This window comes from Nelumbo lutea, chromosome 2 (genome assembly GCF_056320005.1).
Source record: "Nelumbo lutea isolate HS-2025 chromosome 2, American lotus-T2T, whole genome shotgun sequence".
NCBI lineage: Eukaryota > Viridiplantae > Streptophyta > Magnoliopsida > Proteales > Nelumbonaceae > Nelumbo > Nelumbo lutea.
Genome location: NC_142685.1, coordinates 112,892,788 through 112,915,407, shown reverse-complemented (window position 1 = coordinate 112,915,407; position 22,620 = coordinate 112,892,788). Strand labels below are relative to the sequence as shown.

Below are 22,620 nucleotides of genomic sequence, written 5' to 3'. Positions count from 1 at the left end.
TCTGTCTAAATAGGTAATGTTCAAAGTATTGAAAACGTCAAAATGTATCGGAAAGGCAATTTTAAAAGACATATTGAAATACACCTTAGATAAGTATGTGCATCGAAGAACCTACCAAATGGGGCTATACAATGCAGGTAGCCCATCCCCTCCCTTAACCCTCCCCCCCCCCCCCCCCCCGGTGACAGCAGAATTTAATCACAGGTCTTTACTTGGACGACTGACGCGGTGCCAGGAATCATTCACAAAAAGCATTAATGACTGATTGTTTGTGACTTTGTTCCTTTGTGTTCTACTTGAATAAGCTGAACCGAATAATTTATTCATTTCAGTCTTTAATAATAGGGCAAAGGATCTCACAAGCTATTTGATCACTTAATGACTTGTTCACAAAAGGAAAAGCAATTAATCATTCAGTTAGATCACTTAATGACTTGTTCACAAAAGGAAAAGCAGAGTTTAGAAATTTCATTTCAATCAAGTAGATACAAATAAGGTTCAAAGTATCCATATGATATACCCCTTATATATTTTGGTCCTCAATACATCTGTTTACAGTGATTTTGGAAACACATTTTTTAAATAATATATAAAAATATGTGTAGAACTGAAACTTGAAAAAAACTAAAAAAAATAGGAGTATCGTTTTTAAGTATTGATACATCTCTGCCGATACACATACGTGTATAGATAATTTGAACCTTGGATACAAGAAGATTACTGATACCTAAAACATAGCTGTTTGGTATTTTCTTGAACAGTCTATGTGATGCCACCCAAGATTATATTTTGCTACAAAAACCCTTTCATTAGCGAATCTATTATGTTGTATTTGCCTTAAAAAATTCTCCTGTTTCTATCTATCTAGTATTGACCATAACATAGCTGGTGGAATAACTCCCCAAATAGCCTTCCCTTTCTTAGACAGACCAGCTAGATTCCAGCACCATAGTTGGACCACCAAAACCGGCAATGGCAGCCAAAATGGGTTTTCAGTTGTCCAGTTCTTAGAAATGTTGATACAGTCAAACTTACCCCATTTACATGTATTAGTATGTATTATACTCTGTAGTACTTATTGTTTTAAAGTTTATTTTGATTTGAAGTAGACTTCAAAACTAATCTAGAACCATGCTCAATTTTTCTGAATGAATTGAATGGTTGAACCAAAGGATGAAACCATTCAACCTGTGATCCAGTAACCAAAACAGTTCTCTATCAGATCGGAGTCGACAACATTCAACATTGATTTTTAGTGTTTCCTATAAGAGGTACATGAATATTGATGTAGGTGCATATGGCACAGCCCCGGATTGTGCCACGTGGCATCAGCTGGATGTGATTCTGGCCATTCATCTCTAACTGCCTCCAATCACCCCATGGCAAAGTCAGCTATAAAACGGGGGGGGTGCCCAGTTCAAGGTAAATCCGTCTTGCTCAGTCTTACTCTCTTGCATTCTTATTCGAGAGAGACCTCGTCTGAGCTCTTAAGGACTAAGCTTTGAGCCCTCGTCTCAAGTCTAGTCTAACCCCTCTTTAAGCACCTGGCTAATTTCACCGTCAGAGTCTCCGCCCCTGGGATCACACCTGGGGCGTCTGACCTGTTCTCTTCTCCTACTCACATGTTGGACCCATCAGCATCGGATGTCAGTGAATTTACTTTGTTGCCCTCGGTCTCATCTTTGACAGCAACAAATATATTTATCTTCTTGAGCTTCTTCAATGTTTCTTGCGCAAGGAATTCATCTCTACGCAAAAAAGGCATAGAGGGAGTAGTTGGTGCTTTAAGAGTTTCTTTAATGCTTTCTAATGAACCTGGTCTCAGGATTTGGTGACTTGATTGATTAAAATACAGAAGAATCTTTCTCAACCGATGATATGGAATCTGCTTTCCTCCCCAAGATGTGGATGCCAAACATCACCATCAAGGACTTATCTACGCCGACTTGTTCTTTACCACCTCCGTCCCAAAAAGACCTCCCCAGAAGGATACGAAAATAGACCAAGTAAAAGTCCTTTAGGCATTATCTCATTTATTTTACTGTCATTTTCAGGTATTCCATGTTTTGATGTGGACATGAATAAGCAACTAAGCACGTAAATTTCTTTGAATTCTTGCTTGACGCGGAAAGATTAGAAAAATTTGACTCCCTGCACTTTCTCACACGGTTTCTGTTAATCTATACTTGCTCCTCAAACAAAGTTACTCCTGTTACAAGTAAAGGATTTAATACTACCCCACACTTGAAATGAAGTCAACTGTATTTAATTCAAATCGAACTTATGGGTATGTAGTCCAAGCTTATAATTACCAAGAAAATCACTATTTGAACATTGTTTTCGTTTCAGAAGTTCTATACTGGTGCAGAATGCAAAGTAGTTTCTTTGAGTTCTTACTGTACACGGAAAGAAATGGTTTCCAATTTCCATTATCCTACCACAGACAGAATACTACATACTTTTCTAAAGCCCAAAGTGAAGTCAAATTTATCAAAGTCAGCTCAGTTCATGGTTGAAGATCATCCTCAGAAAATGCCCTTTTTAGGAAGATAAAACTGCAGTTCTTGAATAAGTTGACAGGAGGAAGTAGTTTCAGAACTGAGGCTCATCATTTGATGATCCTCAGATATCCCATGGCTAAGGTTGACAAGGATAAAATTATAAACGGTTAAAGTAGACAGAAAGTTCAGGACACAGGCATGAGAAGCACTTCCATGATATCATCACACCAAGTGTTGATAAAAAGAATCTAAGTCATTTCTTTGTTAGAGGGAACTAAAGCCCAAAAGACTCTACAATTTTGAAATTCACAACAGGATCTACAAAAGAATTAAAAAAATAATAATAATAATAATGGTACAAAAAGAATTCTTGTATAATCTTGTCTACAGACAAAAGAATAGATCATTAGGGGGTTGTCCCTCCTCATCTAAGATTAGTTCTTATGGTTGGTGTTGTTTCTCTCCACAAAGAAGTTGGTGTTGATACCTTTGGGCTCAGTCCTTTTAAGCTTCTAGGAGAGGAGTAAGCTCTAGAACACCCATCACTTCTTGGAGACAAGTTTGCTTGCTCCAGAGCTCGGAATTGGAGCTCAGATGGGTAATCCCTCAAGCAGCCAATACGGGGTCCAGCCCCCGTTGTCCATTTGCAAGACAACTTCTTCCCCAGTTGATATGACTTTGTTCCCTTCTTTGAATTTATCCTCTGGAGGATTGATTCTTTTGGAATAATTTCATCTTCTTTTTTTTCTTGATCTTCCTCAAACAAATTCCTCTTGGGAACCATATAATCTTGCTCTGGCATAATCAAATCTTCTGCGGTTTCACAGCCATTAGATAAAGTTTCCCCTGAGAGACTGTTGCAACTTGGTCCATCCAATAGACATTGGCTCACTGACGTCTCAAACAGATCATTTCTTTTTGGTATTTTAAGGTTACTCAATTTGCTTTTCAGGTTATGAGTCTTCATCGACTCCTCTGGTTCTGGTTCAGAATCGCTAACTAATTTAGCAGAATCAGTTGGTTCTTGAATCAAGTCAACGGAGTTGATGTCTTCTGCCTCAAAATCTGTCACTTCCTGAGTCAAGTCTTGTTCGGAGGAGTTCTCTCTAATAAGACCAATGCTGCTCCTCTGCTTTCTTAATGAGTCTTCTTCCTCGTCAGTTGGACTTCTCTGGAAAAAAAAAGAATTAAAAGAAAACATAGAATTCCATCAGAGTGTGCCCAATTGACTATGTTTTCCTTCTGAGTAGGTTATGAAATTACTAAAAGTGAAGGCAAAACTTTTATACCTTAACATCCGTGAGATCCACATTATGTTCCTTGAGGTAGGTCATAAATTCCTGAAAGTTTTCTTCCGTTGGACGATAATGTCCACTATGTGGCCAGACTGCCTGTTTAGAAGTCGAGAGAAAATCCTGGTTAAACAACCTTATCTGTGCATAAGCTAAAAGCCACAATAAAGCATTGGATCTTGAAGATAAGAAGAAAATTAAATCAGAAATTGCTTTATACCTTCAATACACCATTTTCCACAACTAGTCTCCCGGCTGCAGAAGTGGCGCCTCCAGCCAAGAAACTGGAGTGTTGGAACGTTCCTTTCTTCTTCTGCCCAACATACAAGTTCTTGGATGTGCTCAGGACAAACCAACAAGGGTAGGTTTCGATTACATGAACCTACAACCAATCCCTACAGGATAGGATCCAAGTTTTGCATTGGAAATGAACCAAACAAACCTTATGTTCACCCTTAAATAGGGATGGCAGCACGGCAGCTTCTTGGTGAGTTTTATAAATTCTAGACCCTCTTTGTCTCCCCAAACCTCCCAATCTGTACCCTCCCCCAAATGCATAGCGGCGGGTTGGATTTTTAGAATCCAATCCCTCTCTACACACAACAATGCAAACCCTTTCCTAACTCTACCCTCCCCATATTTGCAGGTGGGGTGGGCTGGGCTGGATTGGCAAGTCAGGTCCAAACCCACATCTAATTTCCCGTTATTCACCATGCATTATATATAAGCAACAAAGAAGCAAAATAAAATCAACAAACATAAAAAATTCCAATGATTGAAACATATAAAAAAAACGAATTGGGATATGCTCCTCACAGAGCGCTCCTCACACCTACCTCACAGCTACATCCAACCATATATTGGGAACATCTCCCATGAATAATGACATACAAGTATTGGAGATATTCCCGATGTACAGTTGATACATGTTGCGAGGTCAGTGTGAGGGGCAGATCCTGACTAAAGAAAAACATAAGCCATAAGTTGTTAAGGAGGGTCAAATTTAGCCTAATTGACACATCCTACCCATATCCATACAGGTTGTAAAATCCCAAAACCAATCTCTACCCTAAAATCTACTTTTCAAACAATAAAACCCGTCTTGACGGGGTAGGTAGGGCAGATATCCATAGGATAGTGTGGAAATTGTTGTTCCTACTCTCAAGACCTTTATTATATTTTATAATATACAATGTGTAACATTTACTTATACATATATTATACATCATATAGCATAAAACAGGGTCCTTTACAAAACACCCCCTATAGTTTCATGGATTTACTTAAACCTACCTTATAGTTTTCACTTTATAAAACATTGCCTATAATTTGCAACATATTTATTTAATCGACCTTCTATTATATAACAGTGGAAAATAACAGTTTTGACCGGAATGTCCATTTTAATAAATTTAATCAAAATAAAATAAAAATACCACTTTAACCCCTAGTTGCCAGAAGTAGTCATTCAATTTGACTCCATTTGGTCAATTTTGTTTTTTGAATAAAGAAATGTTAAAGATACTTTTGAAATAAACAATCATGGGTCCATGCCTTTGAACATTTTCCATTTAGTTTAGGTGATCACGTTACTATTTGCTTTTTATTTTAATACTCTGGAAAAGTTTTAGTAAAATGAAAACTATAAAATAGGTTTAAGTAAATCCATGAAACCATAGGAGGTGTTCTAGTAAATGATCCCATAAAATATTACATATTCTTAGCATTCTGCCTTTTTTTTATTTGATATTTGATAATACTACAAATGCTTAGTATTCAACTTCAGGGATGGAACCCGGGACTAGAGTCCTTAGCAAAGGTGCTAAGCGCAGGTTTGGCTAAAACACTTTTTTAAGTCCAGGCAAGAACTTGGATTTGCTAAGGATTCCCGATCATTACCGCTGTCGGAAAGCCAAACACTACAATCCCCAACAATAATGTGTCCCTACCAATATCAACACTGGTATTTAGAGGTTCTACAAAGGATGTGGAAATTACCATTCTCAGAATTTTTTGGGTCCGTTTTGTACAGCTTTTACAGATGGTGGATTCTCAAAGGATGGTTCAAGTGGTTTTGGTTTTATAGCACAAGATTGATTTTGGTTCTCTTTTAACTGCAAACTGTGGCCCCTAAAGCAAAATCTGCTATATATGCTGAACTAGTAGCTATCGGTGAATAGTATGTGGGCCACCGGCAGAGGTTTCTCAAACCTGTTGATTTACTGTGACTCCAGGACTATAGCATCTATCCTAAATCAGAGATCTTTTGAAAGCCCTCCAGAGGCTTGGCCTCTATTATCAGATTATTATAACATAGCAGGTTTGAATCGCAGGTTCATCTGGATTAACAGGACTGCTAACAAGTCCGCTCATATTCTTGCTTCAAAAGGAAAGGATGGAGTTTCAGGTTCTTGGAACTCTCCCTTAAATTGGCTGATAGGGCCTCTAGCAGAAGATTCTGCAGTTTTTTCCTCTTTCGTAATGTGATAATTGGCAAATAACAAGAAAATGTCATCTTCAAAGTTCAAACTGCAATGCAGCCTATGGGGTTAACAAAATGCAACATGAATGCTGCTGGTTCAGCTGCCACATACAGGATACCTGTCCATTCAAATTGCATGGGATGTCCACAGTATATGGCCTTCCAACAAATATGGCAAATGGCCCATTTTTGTTATTCTTTCCTATAGATTTATTACATTGGTTGGCTAAGTCTCTCCTATATACCAAGAAGTTTCAAGCATGAGGCATATCCGGAGATGCTGCAACGGATAGAAATGAGAGAAATCTGAGGTCCCATTGGTAGGCGTAAGAAATCTGCTCATGTCAAACCCACAAGATCTCTTGAAAGCACAGCCTCATATATACTGATTTGTTCTAGTGGCCATCCAAGGTCCCAAGTGACTCCTTAAGCAGCCTCTGAGCTTCTTCTCTTCTTCTAAAGAAGCAAAAGAACAATCAAAGGTTATTACTCATAAATGACAAAACATAATTATAGGTGCTTGCGTTGCACACACTCAATAATAAAGCAACAAAGGCAATTCTAGCACTAGTGGGGAGGGGGTCTATTAGGATTTAGGATAGAGGGACTCTCCTATCATCCCCATCCCCATCCTCCACCCCTCCAAAAAGGCATACAAATATACAAAATAACAACCCCAATACGCAGAGTATTTTTTTTTTCAAAATATATTTAGATGCAATAGCATCCATACATGTACTTCTCATCTAAGTCATCAATTTTGTTAGCTGTCCAGTGAACTAAAAGGCAAAAGTCAACCTCAGCAGGATGGGGTGATAAGAAAGTAACCAAGAAGGATGTCTACATTGGTTGCTAAATGCTATAAGCTCATGGACAAGGCCAGTATTGAGATTATTATATCTGTGGTTGGAAGGACTTGATATTTCCAACAAAACATTGAATCAAGATACCTTCTGATGTCTTCCACTGCTTGTTTTCAACGTTGTATCTGTAGTTCTAGTATGTGAATCAGCGTTGCCCTGGCCTGTGAAGAAAACAAAAGGCAAATTGAAAGAAGTAGAATTAAAAAAAAAAAATTGTTAAACAATTAAAGGGAAAATTTCTACCTGGTGAGGACGCAATGAATTAAGAAGGTGGTGTAAGTTTTTAAATATAAGAGATATGTCCTCCACTCTCCTTGCATATTGAGATGGCCTCTCAACAAGAACATCTGCAAGCTCCAAAATATGTAGCTGCAATTCTCTGTTCAGTGATCTTAGTTCTTTCTTGAAGTCTGGGAAAAAAGAGAAGTTAGTCACATAACAATTAACAAGCACTGTTTGAATTTCATTATTGAAGACGGTTACAAGTGATCAACCATGTCCAAGTTATTAAATAAAAGAAATGCCAATAATAACAAATTTCCTTTATTTTCCCTCTTCTTTTCTAGGTGACACCAACACAATAAAAAATGCCCCAGGAAGCTTTCATGCACAGCACACAACATGCTCAAGTTCAAAGCAAGTGAAACTTGGATTTGCTTGTCCATATTTATTTATTGTTTTGTTTGTTCACATTGATAAATACTGGAAAAATACATAATTAATGATAACAAAAAACTCCTGTTATGGCCATGTGTTAGATGTGAAGAACAAAGTTAGACTGAAAGCATCTATCTGCAGGAGAGGGTTGAGGGATTCAAAAGGAGGGCTTATAGATGAACTTTTTTCTCTTCTAAACTCGGTGTTTTTGGACCAATCTTGTCTTGATAGTAGAATTTGATCAGAAGTCTCCTCAAGTTGTTTTTCTTGCTTTTCATTTTTCAATGATTTGTTGCAACTTGGTTTCCTTTTTTCCTGTAAAAGAAGTGAGGTGTGCTCTGTACCTCCAAAGGTGAAGGCCTTTTTGTTGGGAAGTGGTTCTCCTAAAAATTAACACTTAAGACATGCTTCGAAGAAAAAGACCAAATTGGTGCTTATCCCCAAGTTTGTAACCCTGTGCTTGAAGAGTGGTGAGACAGTAAATCATCTACTAATCCCCTGTCCTCTTGTTACTCTTATTTAGGATTGGTTCTCCTCTCTCTTTGGGTGCAGGTGGAATCCTCTTACAAGCATGGCGGATCTTTTTGAATCTAACTTTTTTCTAACAACCAATGAAAGAGGAAGGGTGATGGGGAGAACAACAAGGGCAGCAATCATTTGGGCAGTGTGGGAAGAGAGAAATAACAGAGTTTTCCAAGGACAATAAAAAACAGCACATGAACTCATAAAAGGGATCACCATCAAGGCTATACATTGGCTGAAATCGTTGGACCTGTTCAAAGACCTCCGTAGATGATATGGTTAGAGGTTGGAGGACAGTAGCGAGCTCTTCCTGTTCTATAACTCTTAAAGAGGATTGGTACCCTCCTTTACTTTTTGGTGTGAAGTTGAATTTTGACGTCAGCTCTACAGGTAATCCTGGCCCCTCTGGAATTGGGGGCGTATTTAGAGATGGGGAAGGAAGAGTCCTGGCCCTGTTTTCTGGCCCGGTAGGTTTGGGGGACTCTCTTAGAGTAAAAGTTTTGGCACTCCTATAAGGGCTCAAATTGGCTAAACAACTAGGTTTTTAACAATTGGAGGTGGAAGGAGATTTGAAATTGGTAGTAGGTTGGATGCAAACAAACAGTTTGGGCACTTGGTCTCTTAGACAACCTATAGGGGAAATTATGCACCTAACAACGGAGCTTGAAGTGCATTTTAAATGGACTAGGAGGTCAGCCAATGCAATGGCCGGTACCTTAGCAAAGGGAATTAGTAGGGAAAACCTTTTCTGGGCATGTTTGTAAACTGTTTTTATGTTGAAGATCACCTTGCCTATGAAGGTTGACAGTTGTACTAAGTTTCCTTAAAGCTTAGTGAAAGTTACTGTTTCCCATAAAAACCATATATACTGATACATATTTTTTTAGGATGGCCTAAATTGTTCAGACTCTACATTCCGCCAGCCACAAACATAGTTTTTATTTAGATGGAACAAATCTGGGAAAGAAAAAGAAATTAAGCCAATCTGTCTTCAAATAGTATTACAAATAAGAAGAAATGAACTGAAATGTACCGATATTGGGCCCTTTTGGATAAAGTTGATGAATTCCTTGCTCTTCCAAGCTAGGAAGTACATCATCAGCCTATGGTGGCAATGCAACAAGTCCAAACAATCTGAAGCAAATGAAGTATATATAGCACACAAAGATACAAATGCAATTTACACAAAGATAACTTGCAAATCTGATCCAACAAGGAAAGAAGTTAACATCAAAAGAAACCTACCAAATCTGAGTCACTCAGTATATCAGTGAAAGTTCAAATACAAAATGCCTCTAAATTTATGGAATTATTAGAATTTTCTAAAAGACAGAGCTTAGCGGAGTAAGCATGCACAAGGAGTTCAAAAACAAGAAATAATTAACCAATACATCAATGCACATCTAAATAACATAGAATTTCAAAATGAAATGCAAGGTATTCATATAAAATTAAAATTAAAGAAAAATAACAAAAAAATCAAAACTAAAGCTCAGTAACAGCATTAAGTAAACAGAACCCACATATTTACATCTAAATAAACCCTAATCTTTACAATGAAATGAGAGAGACCCAAGAAGAAAGTAAACAATAAAAATATGATAACAAAGTTTAAGAAGAAAAACAGAGAACAGACCGTGTAGGCGCCACCATAGAGCATGTAGGTGCCTTTAATTGGAGGGGGAGGCACAGGAGCCGATTTAGGGTTTTGGAGGTAATCCTTGTAGAGCCTGTAGTATGGTGGTGGTGGTGGGTATGTCGCTGATGTTGCTGCCATTACTTCGTACTTCCCTGTTTCGAGTTTTTAGGAAGAAAAAAGAGTTGTTAAATACCAAAATTTGTTCTCTTTTCCTTTGAAAATCCAGATAATTTCATGATTAGGACTGCCAAAAGTAGGCATGACTGGTTGTCTGAACTGAATCCAAAATCAAATCCCATTTAGCTGGGTTTGAAACTTAAAGGAGGGGATTCACCCTGGTTCAATCTGATCCAATTAGAACCAAAACCATAATATTACTATATGTTTATATGAAGTTAGTAGAAATCTGCCGAATTAAAAAATATGAAAGAAAAGTTGTTTCTTGAAGAGAGAAGGAGAATAAGAGAAGTTGAAAGAAAAGAGAGCAATAATCTGGCCGCCTCCTTCACTTATTATTTATACTAAAAATAATAGAGTAGTACAAAAACAACTATGCCCTTATAGGGCGGCAAGACATAAAACAGCATATATAAGACACAAAAATATAATAAAATTTGGACTCACATAAGTACTAACATAAAACATCTACTCATAAAATACATCATAAGACTGATTAATCTTCAACACTCCCCCTCAAGTTGGGAGTAAATGTCACACATTCCCAACTTGCATAGATCATGTTCAAACTTGTTCTTTGCCACCCCTTTAATAAGAACATCAGCCAACTGCAACTCTGAAGAGACATAAGGCAAACAGACTTCTCCAATTGTTACCCTTTCTCTTATAAAGTGTCTATCAACTTCAATGTGTTTTGTCCTATCATGCTGAATTGGATTGTGGACAATATTGATTGCAGCCTGATTGTCACAGTATAACATCATAGGTTCCTCTGCTTTCACCCCAATCTCACTCAAGAGAGATCTAACCCAAAGAAGTTCTGAGACACCATGAGCCATGGATCTACTCAGCCTCTGCACTTGACCTTGCCACAACCGCTTGCTTCTTACTCTTCCAGGAGATCAAGTTTCCACCTACAAAGGTACACACTCCTGATGTAGACCTCCTGTCATCTAAGCATCCTGCCCAATCTACATCCATATAAGACTATAGCCTCAGATTCTCATGATTTGAGAAAAGAATGCCTCTGCTAGGGTGCTTCAAATATGCAAGTATCCTCTCAATAGCTTCCCAGTGCTAAACCCGATGTGCATGCATGTACTGACTCACAACACTGACAACATGAGAAATATCTGGTCATGTCATACACAAATACATTAGTCGGCCCACCATTCTTTGATATCTCCTTGCATCCTTTACCAACTCACCATCCACACCATTAATTCTATGATTTGGATCAATAGGAGTGTCTGTTGGTTTGGTCCCCAGCTTGCCAGTCTCCCGCGATAGGTCAAGTACATACTTCCTTTGTGAAAGGAAGATCCCATGCTTGGATCTTGCAACTTCAATCCCCAAGAAGTATTTGAGCTCACCAAGATCTTTGATCTCAAATTCTTATTGCAATGATTTTTTGAGATTATCAATCTCCTCCAAATCATTTCCTATCACCACTATATCATCCACATACACAATCAGAATTGACACCAGAGCATCTCTCCTCTTCACAAAGAGAGTGCGATCAAGTTGTGTCTGTGTGTATCCAAAACAAATGAGTGCCCCTCTGAACCTGTCAAACCAAGCCCTAGGTGACTGTTTCAATCCATACAGAGATTTTCTGAGTCTGCACACCTTTCCCTTATCAACATTCTCATAAAAGCCTGCTAGAATGTCCATATATACCTCCTCCTGTAAATCACCATTGAAGAAGACATTTTTTACATCAAACTAGAACAAAGGCCATGAATAGGTGACTGCTAGAGATAAAAGGATATGAACTAAACTCATCTTAGCTACTGGTGCAAAGGTTTCCAGATAATCAACACCATAGGTCTGTGTATACCCTTTTAATACCAACCTTGCCTTGTATCTCTCTATCTTGCCATCAGCCCTATACTTCACTGCGAATACCGATCTACATCCAACTATCTCCTTGTCTGGGGGGAGATCAACTATTTCCCAAGTTTGGTTTTTAACCAAAGCATCCATCTCATCTTACATGGCTATTTTCCACTCAGGTTTGAAGAGAGCCTCAGTAACATTCCTGGGTATAGACAAAGAACCCAAGGAAGAAAGAAAGGCACAATATGAGGGTGATAAGGCACTATAGGAAAGATGGTGTGAAATGCAATGGGTTGTACACTTTCTCTTCCCCTTATGAAGTGCAATGGGAAAATTAAGGTCAGTGGGATCAGCTGCAACAATGGTGTTAGGGACAAGAACATTATCATCAGAAAACATAGCAAGCTCTGGCTCAAGAGGAATACCTAGAACTGTATCTACCGAATCTGGAGTTTCAGAAGGAGTGATAGATAATGGTGTGGGTTGAGGATGTTTGGAGTCAACCATCATCTGTCGACACTGATATTTCTGTGAGGTTGCCCGTAGTGGCTCGAGTAATGAAACTGGAGGTGCATGTGTTAGCTGAACTGATGAAGGTGTTGGATGAACTGATGAAGGCACCAAAAAAATAGGAAGATGAACAGATTGTGAGTTCTCCTCCCCAAAACTCTCCCCCTGAGGAAAACCACTCGAGAAGAAGAAGGTGGATTCAAAGAAAGTAACATCCATTGTGACAAATTTGCTCCTCAACACTGGATCATAACAACAATACCCCTCAGAGGTATATGAAACACACCCAAAAACCCTCAGAGGTATATGAAATATCTCCCCATCTGAAAAAAACAGGCTAAATGGCACCTTAAACCCCAAAGCCCGTGAAGGAACATAGTTAATCAAATGCACGGTTGTAAGTACTACATCTCCCCAAAACTATACAGGAACTGAAGCACACACCATAAGACTCCTTACCACCTCCACAATGTGTCTGTTTTTTCTCTCAGCAACTCCATTCCGTTGTGGTGTATATACACAACTGCTCTGTTGAATTACCCCATGTTCTAGGAGATACGTGGTCAGGTCCTTCTCAAAGTACTCTCTGGCATTATCTGATCTAAAAACCTTAGTTCTCACTCCAAATTGTGTGAGAACCATCTGGTGAAACTGTCGTACCAAGTTAAGAACCTCATCATGTGATCTCATTAAACATATCCAAGAATATCGTGTATAATCATCCATAAACAACTCCAAAGTAGATAACTGAACAGACTCGAACAACTTTGGGAAAAGACATTTCAAAGAACTAAAAGAAAGTTGTCCCAAGCAATTGTGCCAGAGCATAATCTGATTCACTGACTCTGACCCACTACTATTGTTGTTGCTAACATGATGGCCCTGATGTCTCGAAATCTCATCCAAAAGGTAAACTCCATTCACCATACAACCACTCCCAATCATCTTCTTTGACTCCAAATCCTCCAAAACACAATTACCAAGAAGAAAAGTCACGGAACAATTCAAATTCTTTGTCAAAGAACTAACAGATAGTAAATTGGTATGAAATCTAGGGACATATAAAACAGAAAACAGAGTTATATCATTGATCACTCTAACTGTCCATTTCCCAGCAATGGAAATATGTGAACCATCTGCTATAGAGACTCTGTCTCTACCAAAACACAACTGATAGGAACTGAAAAGGGTAGGGGCATTAGCCATGTGCTCAGATGCTCCTGAGTCTATAATCCAGTGAGGTCCCTCCTTACCTGAAGTGGATGCAAGATTTGCAGTTGCATATGAACTACCTATATGTGCAAAGGAAGTGGTGTAGTTGGCTCCTGCATTATGTTGTCCATCTAGAAGGCTAGAGCTAGGTGAATCTTTCTTACTCATAAGTTGTCCAAACTTCTCCAATTCTGTTCTCATTGCTGCTACTGTAATGGATTCCCAATCAGTTTGGGAAAGAGGGGCTAAAGAGTCTCGTGTAGTGGCTACATTTACATTTCCTTTCTTGTTTCTTATCCGAGCAGGCATAAGATTTGGATGAAGCTTCCGACAAGTGTCCCTGGTATGCTTAGGCTTCTTACAATAATCACACACCAAGTCCTTCGTATCATCCCTTTTAGTCTCACTACTCCCCCTGTCTCCATTTGGCTTAGGTTTTGTTGTACCAACCATAGCTGACAGGTCAATCCCAAGCTGTCTCAGCATTACATTCCTCCTATTTTCCTCTCCAGAGGCAAAGGCATAGGCCTGAGAGAGTGTCACACCCTCCCTAAAAAGAATATGCTGCTTAGCAATGCCAAATTCAAGGTTCAGCCCTGCTAAGAACTCAAAAACCCTATCCCTCTCTACCAGTCTGTGTTAAGTTGTTGCATCATTTACACTTTCCCATACCATAATTTCTAAGTGATCTATTTCCTGCCATAGGGTTTTCAGCATGGAGAAATACACAGCAAGAGGTTTTTCTCCTTGTTTCATACTTATCACTTGATTTCTTAACTAATAGGCTCAAGCTTCATTTTGCTTCTGAGAGTAGGTTTCAATCACTCTATCCCAAATCTCCTCAGCAGTATTAGCCCATAGGAAATTTTTTGCAATATGAAGTAACATAGAATTACACAGCCAGGACATTACCATGTAATTCTCCTGCACCCATCAGGAAGCACCTGTATCAAGTTTCTTCTCCTCCCTAGTGAGATACCTTAATTTTCCACATGCACCAATAGTCATCTTAGATGATTGTGCCCACTCCAAATAATTTGTACCATCAAGTTTTATTGTAGTAAGGATCCCTGACCCAAAAATATCACTACTACCTCCAACACCCAATCCCACAGTACCGGTAAATTTCATCTCAATATTCCAACCCTCCATCTTACTTCAAACAGTTCAACAATAAGAAAAAAAAATAGATTAGAGACCTTCAAAAAATAATTTAATACCAAACACACAAACCAACCCTTCTGAAAGAAGAAAACCCTAGCTGGAGAGAAATCTCTCTCCTCCCTACGCCTCCCAACAAAGAAACGAGTGAACCGATCACTCTGGGAGGCTCAGAAAATTCCAGAAACCAAACCGCCGTCTTTAGAAAATCAAAAGAAAACTAGCAATACCTGGGCGCCAAAGGTCAGATAAAAAATAGAGAGTCCAACTTTTCTGGAACTCTTCCCCGTACTCCAATTCTTCCTAATTTTGATGCTGAACAATAGATCACCTTCCTGATGACTAGATCCCACCAAAAAATCCAAGAACTAGGCAATCTATAGCAGATCGATCATCCCTTTACTACTTCACGCAGTTGGCTGATCTAGGGCTGAATGAGAATGCTTCAAGAAACCCTAGCCGAGGCTCTGATACCAAGTAGAAATCTACTGAATTAAAAAAATATGAAAGAAAAGTAGTTTCTTGAAGAGAGAAAGAAGAGAAAAGGAGAAGAAGAGAAGTTGAAAGAAAAGAGAGCAATAATCTGGCCGCCCCCTTCACTTATTATTTATACGAAAAATAATAGAACAGTACAAAGACAACTATGCCCTTATAGGGCGGCAAGACATAAAATAGCATATATAAGACACAAAAACATAATAAATTTTGGACTCACATAACTACTGTGATCCCCACCTCCTATCTAACAACTAACATAAAACATCTACTCATAAAAAACATCATAAAACTGATTAATCTTCAACAAAGTTAAAATATGTTTGTTTTTTTATTTATTTTTTGATAAATAAGTTAAAGTATGTTTATTAGAAGATATGGAACAATAATCACTTGAGCTGTCATCCTCAACCACCAGTGCTCATATAGGCATGGAACAACAAAAACATATAGAAGTTGTTTCATGAGAAAAAATCAATGTATCATGGCATTCTAATATAGAGCCAACTTATTAACTGTAATTGTTCTTGGGTATCAACTTCTACTTCTAATTTAAGAAAAATGAAGCTTAACACACAAAACTCATGTGGAGGCAATCCATCCAAGAGGTTAAGCTCTCTAACTCCTTTTTCAAAAACAGATACTAAATGAATTTGCAGTTTCCATTGGAGCAAAAATCAGTCCTCGTTAATCTAAATATCGCATCAATACAAGAAACTTTCATTAACTGTATTATGTTTGATATCTACATTCAAGAGTTTTAAATGTCAATTTTTCTTGCAAATTAATGTAGAACAATATAGATGGGGTCTGTATAATTCAACTATTTGCTAAAATAATAATGATACAAACTTATGAAAAAAAATGATAAGACGCTTCTTGTGGAAATTTGGTGGAGCTGAAAGTTCAATTTTTTTATCAGCAACACAAAGAAGAAATTTTATTGATTAGAAGAATAAAGAGCAGATTACAACAAGGCGTTGTGAAAGAACGGTCCAAAATAGGACTAGCCCCCCAAAAATTACAAATGTGCCTAGTACATATTGTTTCTTTGAACTCCTTTCTTAGCTAAGCTGTCAACCAAGCTATTCGCAGATCTCCTAATCCATCTGATTTGGATATACAAATCCTTTGAGAGCCATTTGAACCACCTGAATTTCATTTTTGAGTTGCCAAATCACCCCTGCACCTTTCCTCAGCCATTTACTACAATCTTAGAATCTCCTTCAACAATCAGCCTATTAATGCCCATTTCTTTTGCTCTTTCTACTCCAAAAACCGCTGCTAGAAATTATGTTTTTATTATGTCCTCCTGCTCAATTGGGCAGAAAACAAGGCCCAAATAGCACCATTCTCATCCCTGATTACCCCTCCAATGCCTGAGGTCCCCAGGTTACCCATACTGCTGTCGTTAAAATTCAGCTTCATAAATCCCCTCCATGACAGCTATGGCCCCCCAATTCCTGAAAAAACCCTCCAACTTAAAGTCCTTGAATAATGTCAGAGTTTTTACCCAGTGTGCTACTCTTAGGGTAATTACTACTCTTAGAGTTTAAAGTTTAATTGCTACCTTCAACATAAATTTTTGGTCCTAATTACTTTAAATATAGTCATCCAACTCTCAGGAGTGGAACAAAGATTTACTAAAGAAATTCAACAGGCTACATATACATTATACAACTCTGAAGCTGGAAATACCAGGGCTTGATGACTTTCAGCTATGTTTTGTTGTAAAAAAAAAAGGTGTTCTTTTTCTTTTATTTGTACCTAAACTTTTTTTGTATGGGTTGCTAAACCTCAGCAAACTTGGTTCCAACAGCAAGAGAATTTGCTTCACAATAGGTGGAACTTTGAATTGAGGAGACAGTTATGTGGTAAAAACGTGGACCCTTTGCCTGCAGCAGTTTCCTCTGCTTAGGAGTGCAACTTGGGTTGGCCTGAACTAACATTTTACACTGCTTCAGGCTCAGGCCATTGGGCTGGGCCCATTCAATTTTGATAAAAGACCAACCCAAGCCCACGCAAGTTGCACCCCTACCTTTGCTTGATATATGAACCAAGAAACGAATAAGAACAGCAAGACAAAATAAGGAATCAAGCAGAAATAATCCCAGGTTCCAGAAATTACAAGAAAGGATGCATCTGAATAGACAATTTTCTCTACCTCAAACATCCTCCAGCTTTTACAAATGAAAATGCACATATACATATACTAATTTGTACACTGGTGCTGCCATAAAAAAACTCACTTTATGGAAACGGTCAGCATAGTGTAGTTGTGTTGAACTATATCGCATAACCTAGTTTATTTTTGTTCTGCTAATATCATTTTTTTATTGTTAACTGTATCAACTTTTATTATGTGGTAAAGATATAAGCAGAAGATAAACAAACAAGTTAGTCTTGCTAAGTTAGCCAGGCCCTTTTCTTTACATCATTAAGTTACCCTTCCCAAAAACATATTGTTCCTCCCACTTGCACATTGGTTTGCTGATGACTCCACTAAGCTGCATTCGTCAACATTCATAGAAAACTCTCCCTGTCCCTGATTTGCCTAGATTTCCTAAGCCGCATTCGTCAAAATTTAACTTAGTTGATTGATTGGTGGAGTTTTATACTCCAATAGGACATTTGTTCTAGGAGATGATGAATGAGCCACCATAATTTTCAAGGCACCAAGGCGAGGCTAGGCAATAAGGGGTGCCTAGTCGCCTAGGCGATGTATATTTTTAAGTAAAAAACATAAATCCTATGGTAGCTCCCTAGGTTCCATAACCATATTTCCTTAATAATTATCCATAATTTCCATAAGAAAGGTATAAACTTCATGTCAAAGTATAGAAAATCAACATATGAACATTTTCATGAGAAGAAATAGAGGAAATAGAAGAAAATTCAAAAATTATTGGGGCTAAACCCCTATTTTTGTTATAGGAAAAGATAAAAAGAAAAGGTGGAAGAAAAAAATGTGTTGATTAGACAAAATCTTAGGTTCTTCCTTACTTATTGGTTCAGATTTTGAAGTCTTTGAGAGTTCAACACAGTAGTTGGCAATGTCTATGTTGATTAAACCCTAACAAATAAGAAAATAATAAATGGAAATTAGTATATAAACATATAAAATGAATATTTTAGTTTAATAATGTCTATTTTATAATTACAATCTCAAAAAGTTAAAAACATAAGAGTATTTCATAACACAACATACAAAACTGCTTGGCGATTAGGCAAGGCAAGCCTCCAAGGGCGCCTTGTCGCCTAGGCATTGCCTTGACAACTATGTCAGCCACCTACTGCCAACCCCTTAGTAAATAATTATCAAGAAAAGCACAAATATATTTAGAGTTCTTATCCAATGCACCGACTTTATGGAAATGTTCTCAATAAAGCTCTCCTTTTTTGGCAGTGATTTCTCCTTAAATGTTCTTGAGTTTCTTTCTTTCCAATTTACAAATTGACAATAATATAGCCACCCTAGTGCATCTCCACATATTTGTTCCTCTTTTCTTTAGAAGGTGGATAATAGATACTGAAAAAAAAAAAAAAAAAAAAAAGACTGCATCAGTTGGAGAAGATCATCTGCAACCGAAGAGAGAAAGAAACTACTCCCAAATAAATATATTTCCCACTTGCATTGCAAAGAAAGCACATACATGGAGAAACGCAATATTTGGGTCTTCTCTTTTGAAGATTCTCGCACATGTTAATTTTCAAATGAAACAACTTCCTATAGAAGGCCCTAATCCTTGGTGGGATTGGTTCCTTCCAAATAGAGTTAAATGGAAAGCCTGTACAATGGGGGAGCTGGTAATTGCAATTAAAAAGGAAGAACATGAGGAGACTCCAGAGGTGTTACGAGCCCAAATGCAAGAGTCAATAAGAAGTAGGGTCAAGGAAGACGCTATCAAGGGATTTGATTAGTTCTAAAGCCCCCAGTCTTTCAAAGTCTCTCAAGCCTCTCCCCAAACCTAATTCACAAACCAAGAAATAGGTTCCAACTTAATCACTTGTACACCCAAAATTACAAGCAATCTGTGCAACAAGTCTGCTAGAATCTATTTATCATGATATAACATAATTCATAAAACTTCTGGTTTCTGTGTAGTCTCCAATTTTCCATTGATACTGAACATACTAATAACTGCACATTTTATTTCTTTTAACCAAGGTTTTAAAAGCCTAAATGAAGAGGTTGCTGATGAAAATAACAGTAGCTCGTGGTTATATGCCGAAATACAAAGATAACAGCATGGAGAATGCAGCGATGATTCAACAAAAAATGAGATAAAAAAAAAAAAACAAAGCCAACTCACTGTCTTTTGATGGTAGTTTGGACTGTTGCTAAAGGGAGAATGGAGAGGTAGCCGATGGTCAGAGGTGAGTGGCTGAACTGGAAAGTTGGGCGTTATCAAAACCCTAATCCCTCTTCAGAGACAAAAAATCTATAACTCAAGAAGATAAAAGCAAAGAATCAAAACCCGAGAAAAGTATCAATGTAGTGGGGAAGAAGATCAACATATAGCATACAAATCAATAGAAAGAAATGGATCATACAACCGTAGTACCCATTAAATCCGGAAAAGTTCTGCATTCTAATAAGTGAATCTCTCATATTAACAATTCTCGCAGCGAGCTCCCTTAAATTTACGAGCACATGTGCCCATGTTACACATGCGAACATGGGTTTTCATATCATTTCGCTCATTATACAATAAGGTAAATTACATATTAACACCATCTACTTTTGGGGTAGTGACACATAGGTATCCTGAATTTTTAATTGCAACACTTGAGTACCCTTAACTTTCAAAAATAGACACTTGGGTCCATCCATTAGTATTTTACCAATTAAACATTACATAATATCAAAAATATCCTTCTTTTGTATTTTTTGAGATCATTCTTTGGAATAAAATCATTACTAGAGAATGTCAATTGTCAAAAAATTTGAATTTGTTATTTGTTGTCCATATGAGAACAACATTGTGGGGAGACATTCAGTTACTTGAAATTGATCTCAAACATACATGAGAAGGGTATTTTTGGTATTATGTAATGTTTAACTAACAGAATATACTAATGGATGGACCCAAGTGTGTATTTTTTGAGAATTAAGGGTACTCAAGTGTTGCAATTGAAAGTTAAGGATACCCATTTGTCACTACTCTCAAAGTATAGGATACCTATCTATAATTTTACCCTATAAAATATCATGAGCAAAAAGCCCCCATTCAAAGTAATGTGATTATTTCTTTTTTTATACATTATTCTTCTATTTTTCATTTGTTCGTTTTCTTTCTTTTCCCCTATTTTTGGTTCTTCTTCTACTAAATCAAAACTCTCTAATCCTTGTGCAGACAACAACCGACTAAAACAACATCTCTATTCTTCCAACTTCCAACCACAAGAGGTATGTGTTCAATCCCCATTTGTGTTCGATTGTTTTATATGCTTATATAAAACCCAAAACCGTGTAAAACCTTGTGGAAAAGAAGGGGAAAATAAGTGATTTGAGCGTACCCATTTGGTAGTTCATGAAGTTTGAACCAGAAGACCACCATGCTTTAGGATGTCAACTTTAAAACATTGACATTATTATTGATCCAAGGCATAGTTTTCAAGGCGAAGGCGAGGCTAGGCAACCATGGGGCGCTCAGGTGCCTAGGCGCCTAGGCGATGGAATCTATAAATATATTAATTTATAGATTTCTATACTTCCTAAAGGACCTAATCAGCCAAAATAACAAAAATAAAAAACAAGACTGATAAAAAATCAGCCATATAGTCAGCCATTTTAGATTTTCAAAGTAAAGCATTTCAAACATATATCAGATTTTCAGTTCAGCAATCAGCATACAATGATACAATTAAAATAAAACATTTCAAAAATAAAATAAAAAACAAAAGAATGGACTCAAGGACTCAAGGGGTGGACGACTGTTGGGCACTTGGACAGTTGGACTCATGGCCTCATGGGGCAGAATGGAAGAAGAAGAAGAAGAAGAAGAAGAGGTTTGGCGGAACCCTAGTTTTTTCAACTGAAATTTGAAGAAGAAGAGGTTTGGCGCCTGGCCTGCGGAGTGCGGACTGTATTGTCAAAAAAAAAAAAAAAGGAGAAAATGTTGAAGAAGAAGAAGAAGAAGAAGAAGAAGAAAACTGAAGAAAAAAACTTACCAACCGCTGTCGGAGGTGAGGTGCGATGGAGTTGGGCTGGGGCTCGAGCTTGAACTGGTGTTCAGTTATCCTCCCTCTACAATCGAAAGAAAACCCTTCACAGAGTCTTTATGTAACTTGTCTTAATACTAGATGATTCGAAGATTGTATTTTAAAACAATACAACAATCAATAAAATTTCAAAACAATTATTAAACAAAAAAATAGTTTTATTATATATATAAATACGCACCCGCGTAAGTCTTTGGGCGGGCGCCTAGTACGTAAAACCCGGGGCGTTTGGGCGAGGAGACCATGAAAATTTGCCGCCTAGCGTCGCCTTGACAACTATGATCCAAGGTGTTTGGTTTTGTAATTTGTTCAGCTTTAGCAATATAGGGATACAAAAATGTTTCTCCATGAATTAAGGGAACAAATAACAATAATAGCTTGATTTTTATTTCCTCTTAAAAGCTCCTACCCCGGCAAGGATGAATTTTAAAAGGAATTAAAAGTTGTTACTTCATGTTGTTAGATTATTAGATATACTCTCATAATAATTATGTTTTCTATTTTGAGGGGTTTGATTCAAAGAGGGCTTCTCACAAGTGGTTGCCACAATAATCAACATGATGTTTGGAAGCATGGGCGTTTTCTAGAACCGATTTACAAGAAAAAACGCCCATACTTCCAATACCCATTTTTTTGTTGAAAAACGCCTTTATTTTTGTTTGATAGTGTTTCTGCCATGTAGGTAGTGAGCAATACTATGCTGTTTGGTAAGGTGATTTTCATCACCGTCTACTATCTTTCATGTATGTTCACACATTCCCCTGTAAGATGATACATGCTAATATCATACTAAATTATATAACGATGCTTATCAAATGGTCCAGATTAAATTGGATGATTGTTTTATAATATATGGCCTAATGGGAGGCATCTCTGGGTTCTTCCATTTTTCTTTGCATGAAGCAGAGCAGAGCTAACAAAGACTCATAATGGGAACAGATTTCACATAAACCCAATTGCAACACAATCAAGAGCCCTCCAGTCCCCTGTCCTATCTGGGTTCTTCATATTTATTTGCATGAAGAGCTAGCAGATACTCATTATG

General features: G+C 37.6%; 2 protein-coding genes across 2 annotated transcripts; both read right to left on the bottom strand.

Annotated features, from left to right (window-relative positions):
• Window positions 1–2,735: 2,735 nt before the first annotated feature.
• On the bottom strand, window positions 2,736–4,670 carry LOC148872893 (IQ domain-containing protein IQM2-like). Its single transcript, XM_088970167.1, has 3 exons — window positions 4,630–4,670; window positions 3,791–4,013; window positions 2,736–3,672 (listed from the first exon to the last, which is right to left on the bottom strand). Exons 1-3 carry the CDS (start codon window positions 4,668–4,670, stop codon window positions 2,926–2,928), a joined length of 1,011 nt encoding a protein of 336 aa, XP_088826293.1. The 3' UTR covers window positions 2,736–2,925.
• A 1,613-nt stretch (window positions 4,671–6,283) lies between these two features.
• On the bottom strand, window positions 6,284–21,953 carry LOC148872892 (mediator of RNA polymerase II transcription subunit 7a-like). The gene is made up of 8 exons (XM_088968115.1): window positions 21,757–21,953; window positions 21,525–21,619; window positions 18,354–18,423; window positions 9,954–10,108; window positions 9,351–9,420; window positions 7,382–7,548; window positions 7,226–7,299; window positions 6,284–6,731 (listed from the first exon to the last, which is right to left on the bottom strand). Exons 1-7 carry the CDS (start codon window positions 21,818–21,820, stop codon window positions 7,252–7,254), a joined length of 669 nt encoding a protein of 222 aa, XP_088824241.1. The 5' UTR covers window positions 21,821–21,953; the 3' UTR covers window positions 6,284–6,731; window positions 7,226–7,251.
• Window positions 21,954–22,620: the final 667 nt, after the last annotated feature.

Coding starts and splice junctions, on each gene's coding strand:
- LOC148872893 (XM_088970167.1), bottom strand. CDS start 4,670: ATGGGAGATGTTCCCAATATATGGTTGGATGTAGCTGTGAG. Junction 4,014..4,629: donor TGGTTGGATGTAGCTGTGAG/GTAGGTGTGAGG, acceptor GGTGTATTGAAG/GTATAAAGCAATTTCTGATT. Junction 3,673..3,790: donor TGGATCTCACGGATGTTAAG/GTATAAAAGTTT, acceptor TTTTTTTTCCAG/AGAAGTCCAACTGACGAGGA.
- LOC148872892 (XM_088968115.1), bottom strand. CDS start 21,820: ATGGTCTCCTCGCCCAAACGCCCCGGGTTTTACGTACTAGGCGCCCGC. Junction 18,424..21,524: donor CTCACCTCCGACAGCGGTTG/GTAAGTTTTTTT, acceptor CTTATTTGTTAG/GGTTTAATCAACATAGACAT. Junction 7,300..7,381: donor ATTCATTGCGTCCTCACCAG/GTAGAAATTTTC, acceptor TTTTCTTCACAG/GCCAGGGCAACGCTGATTCA.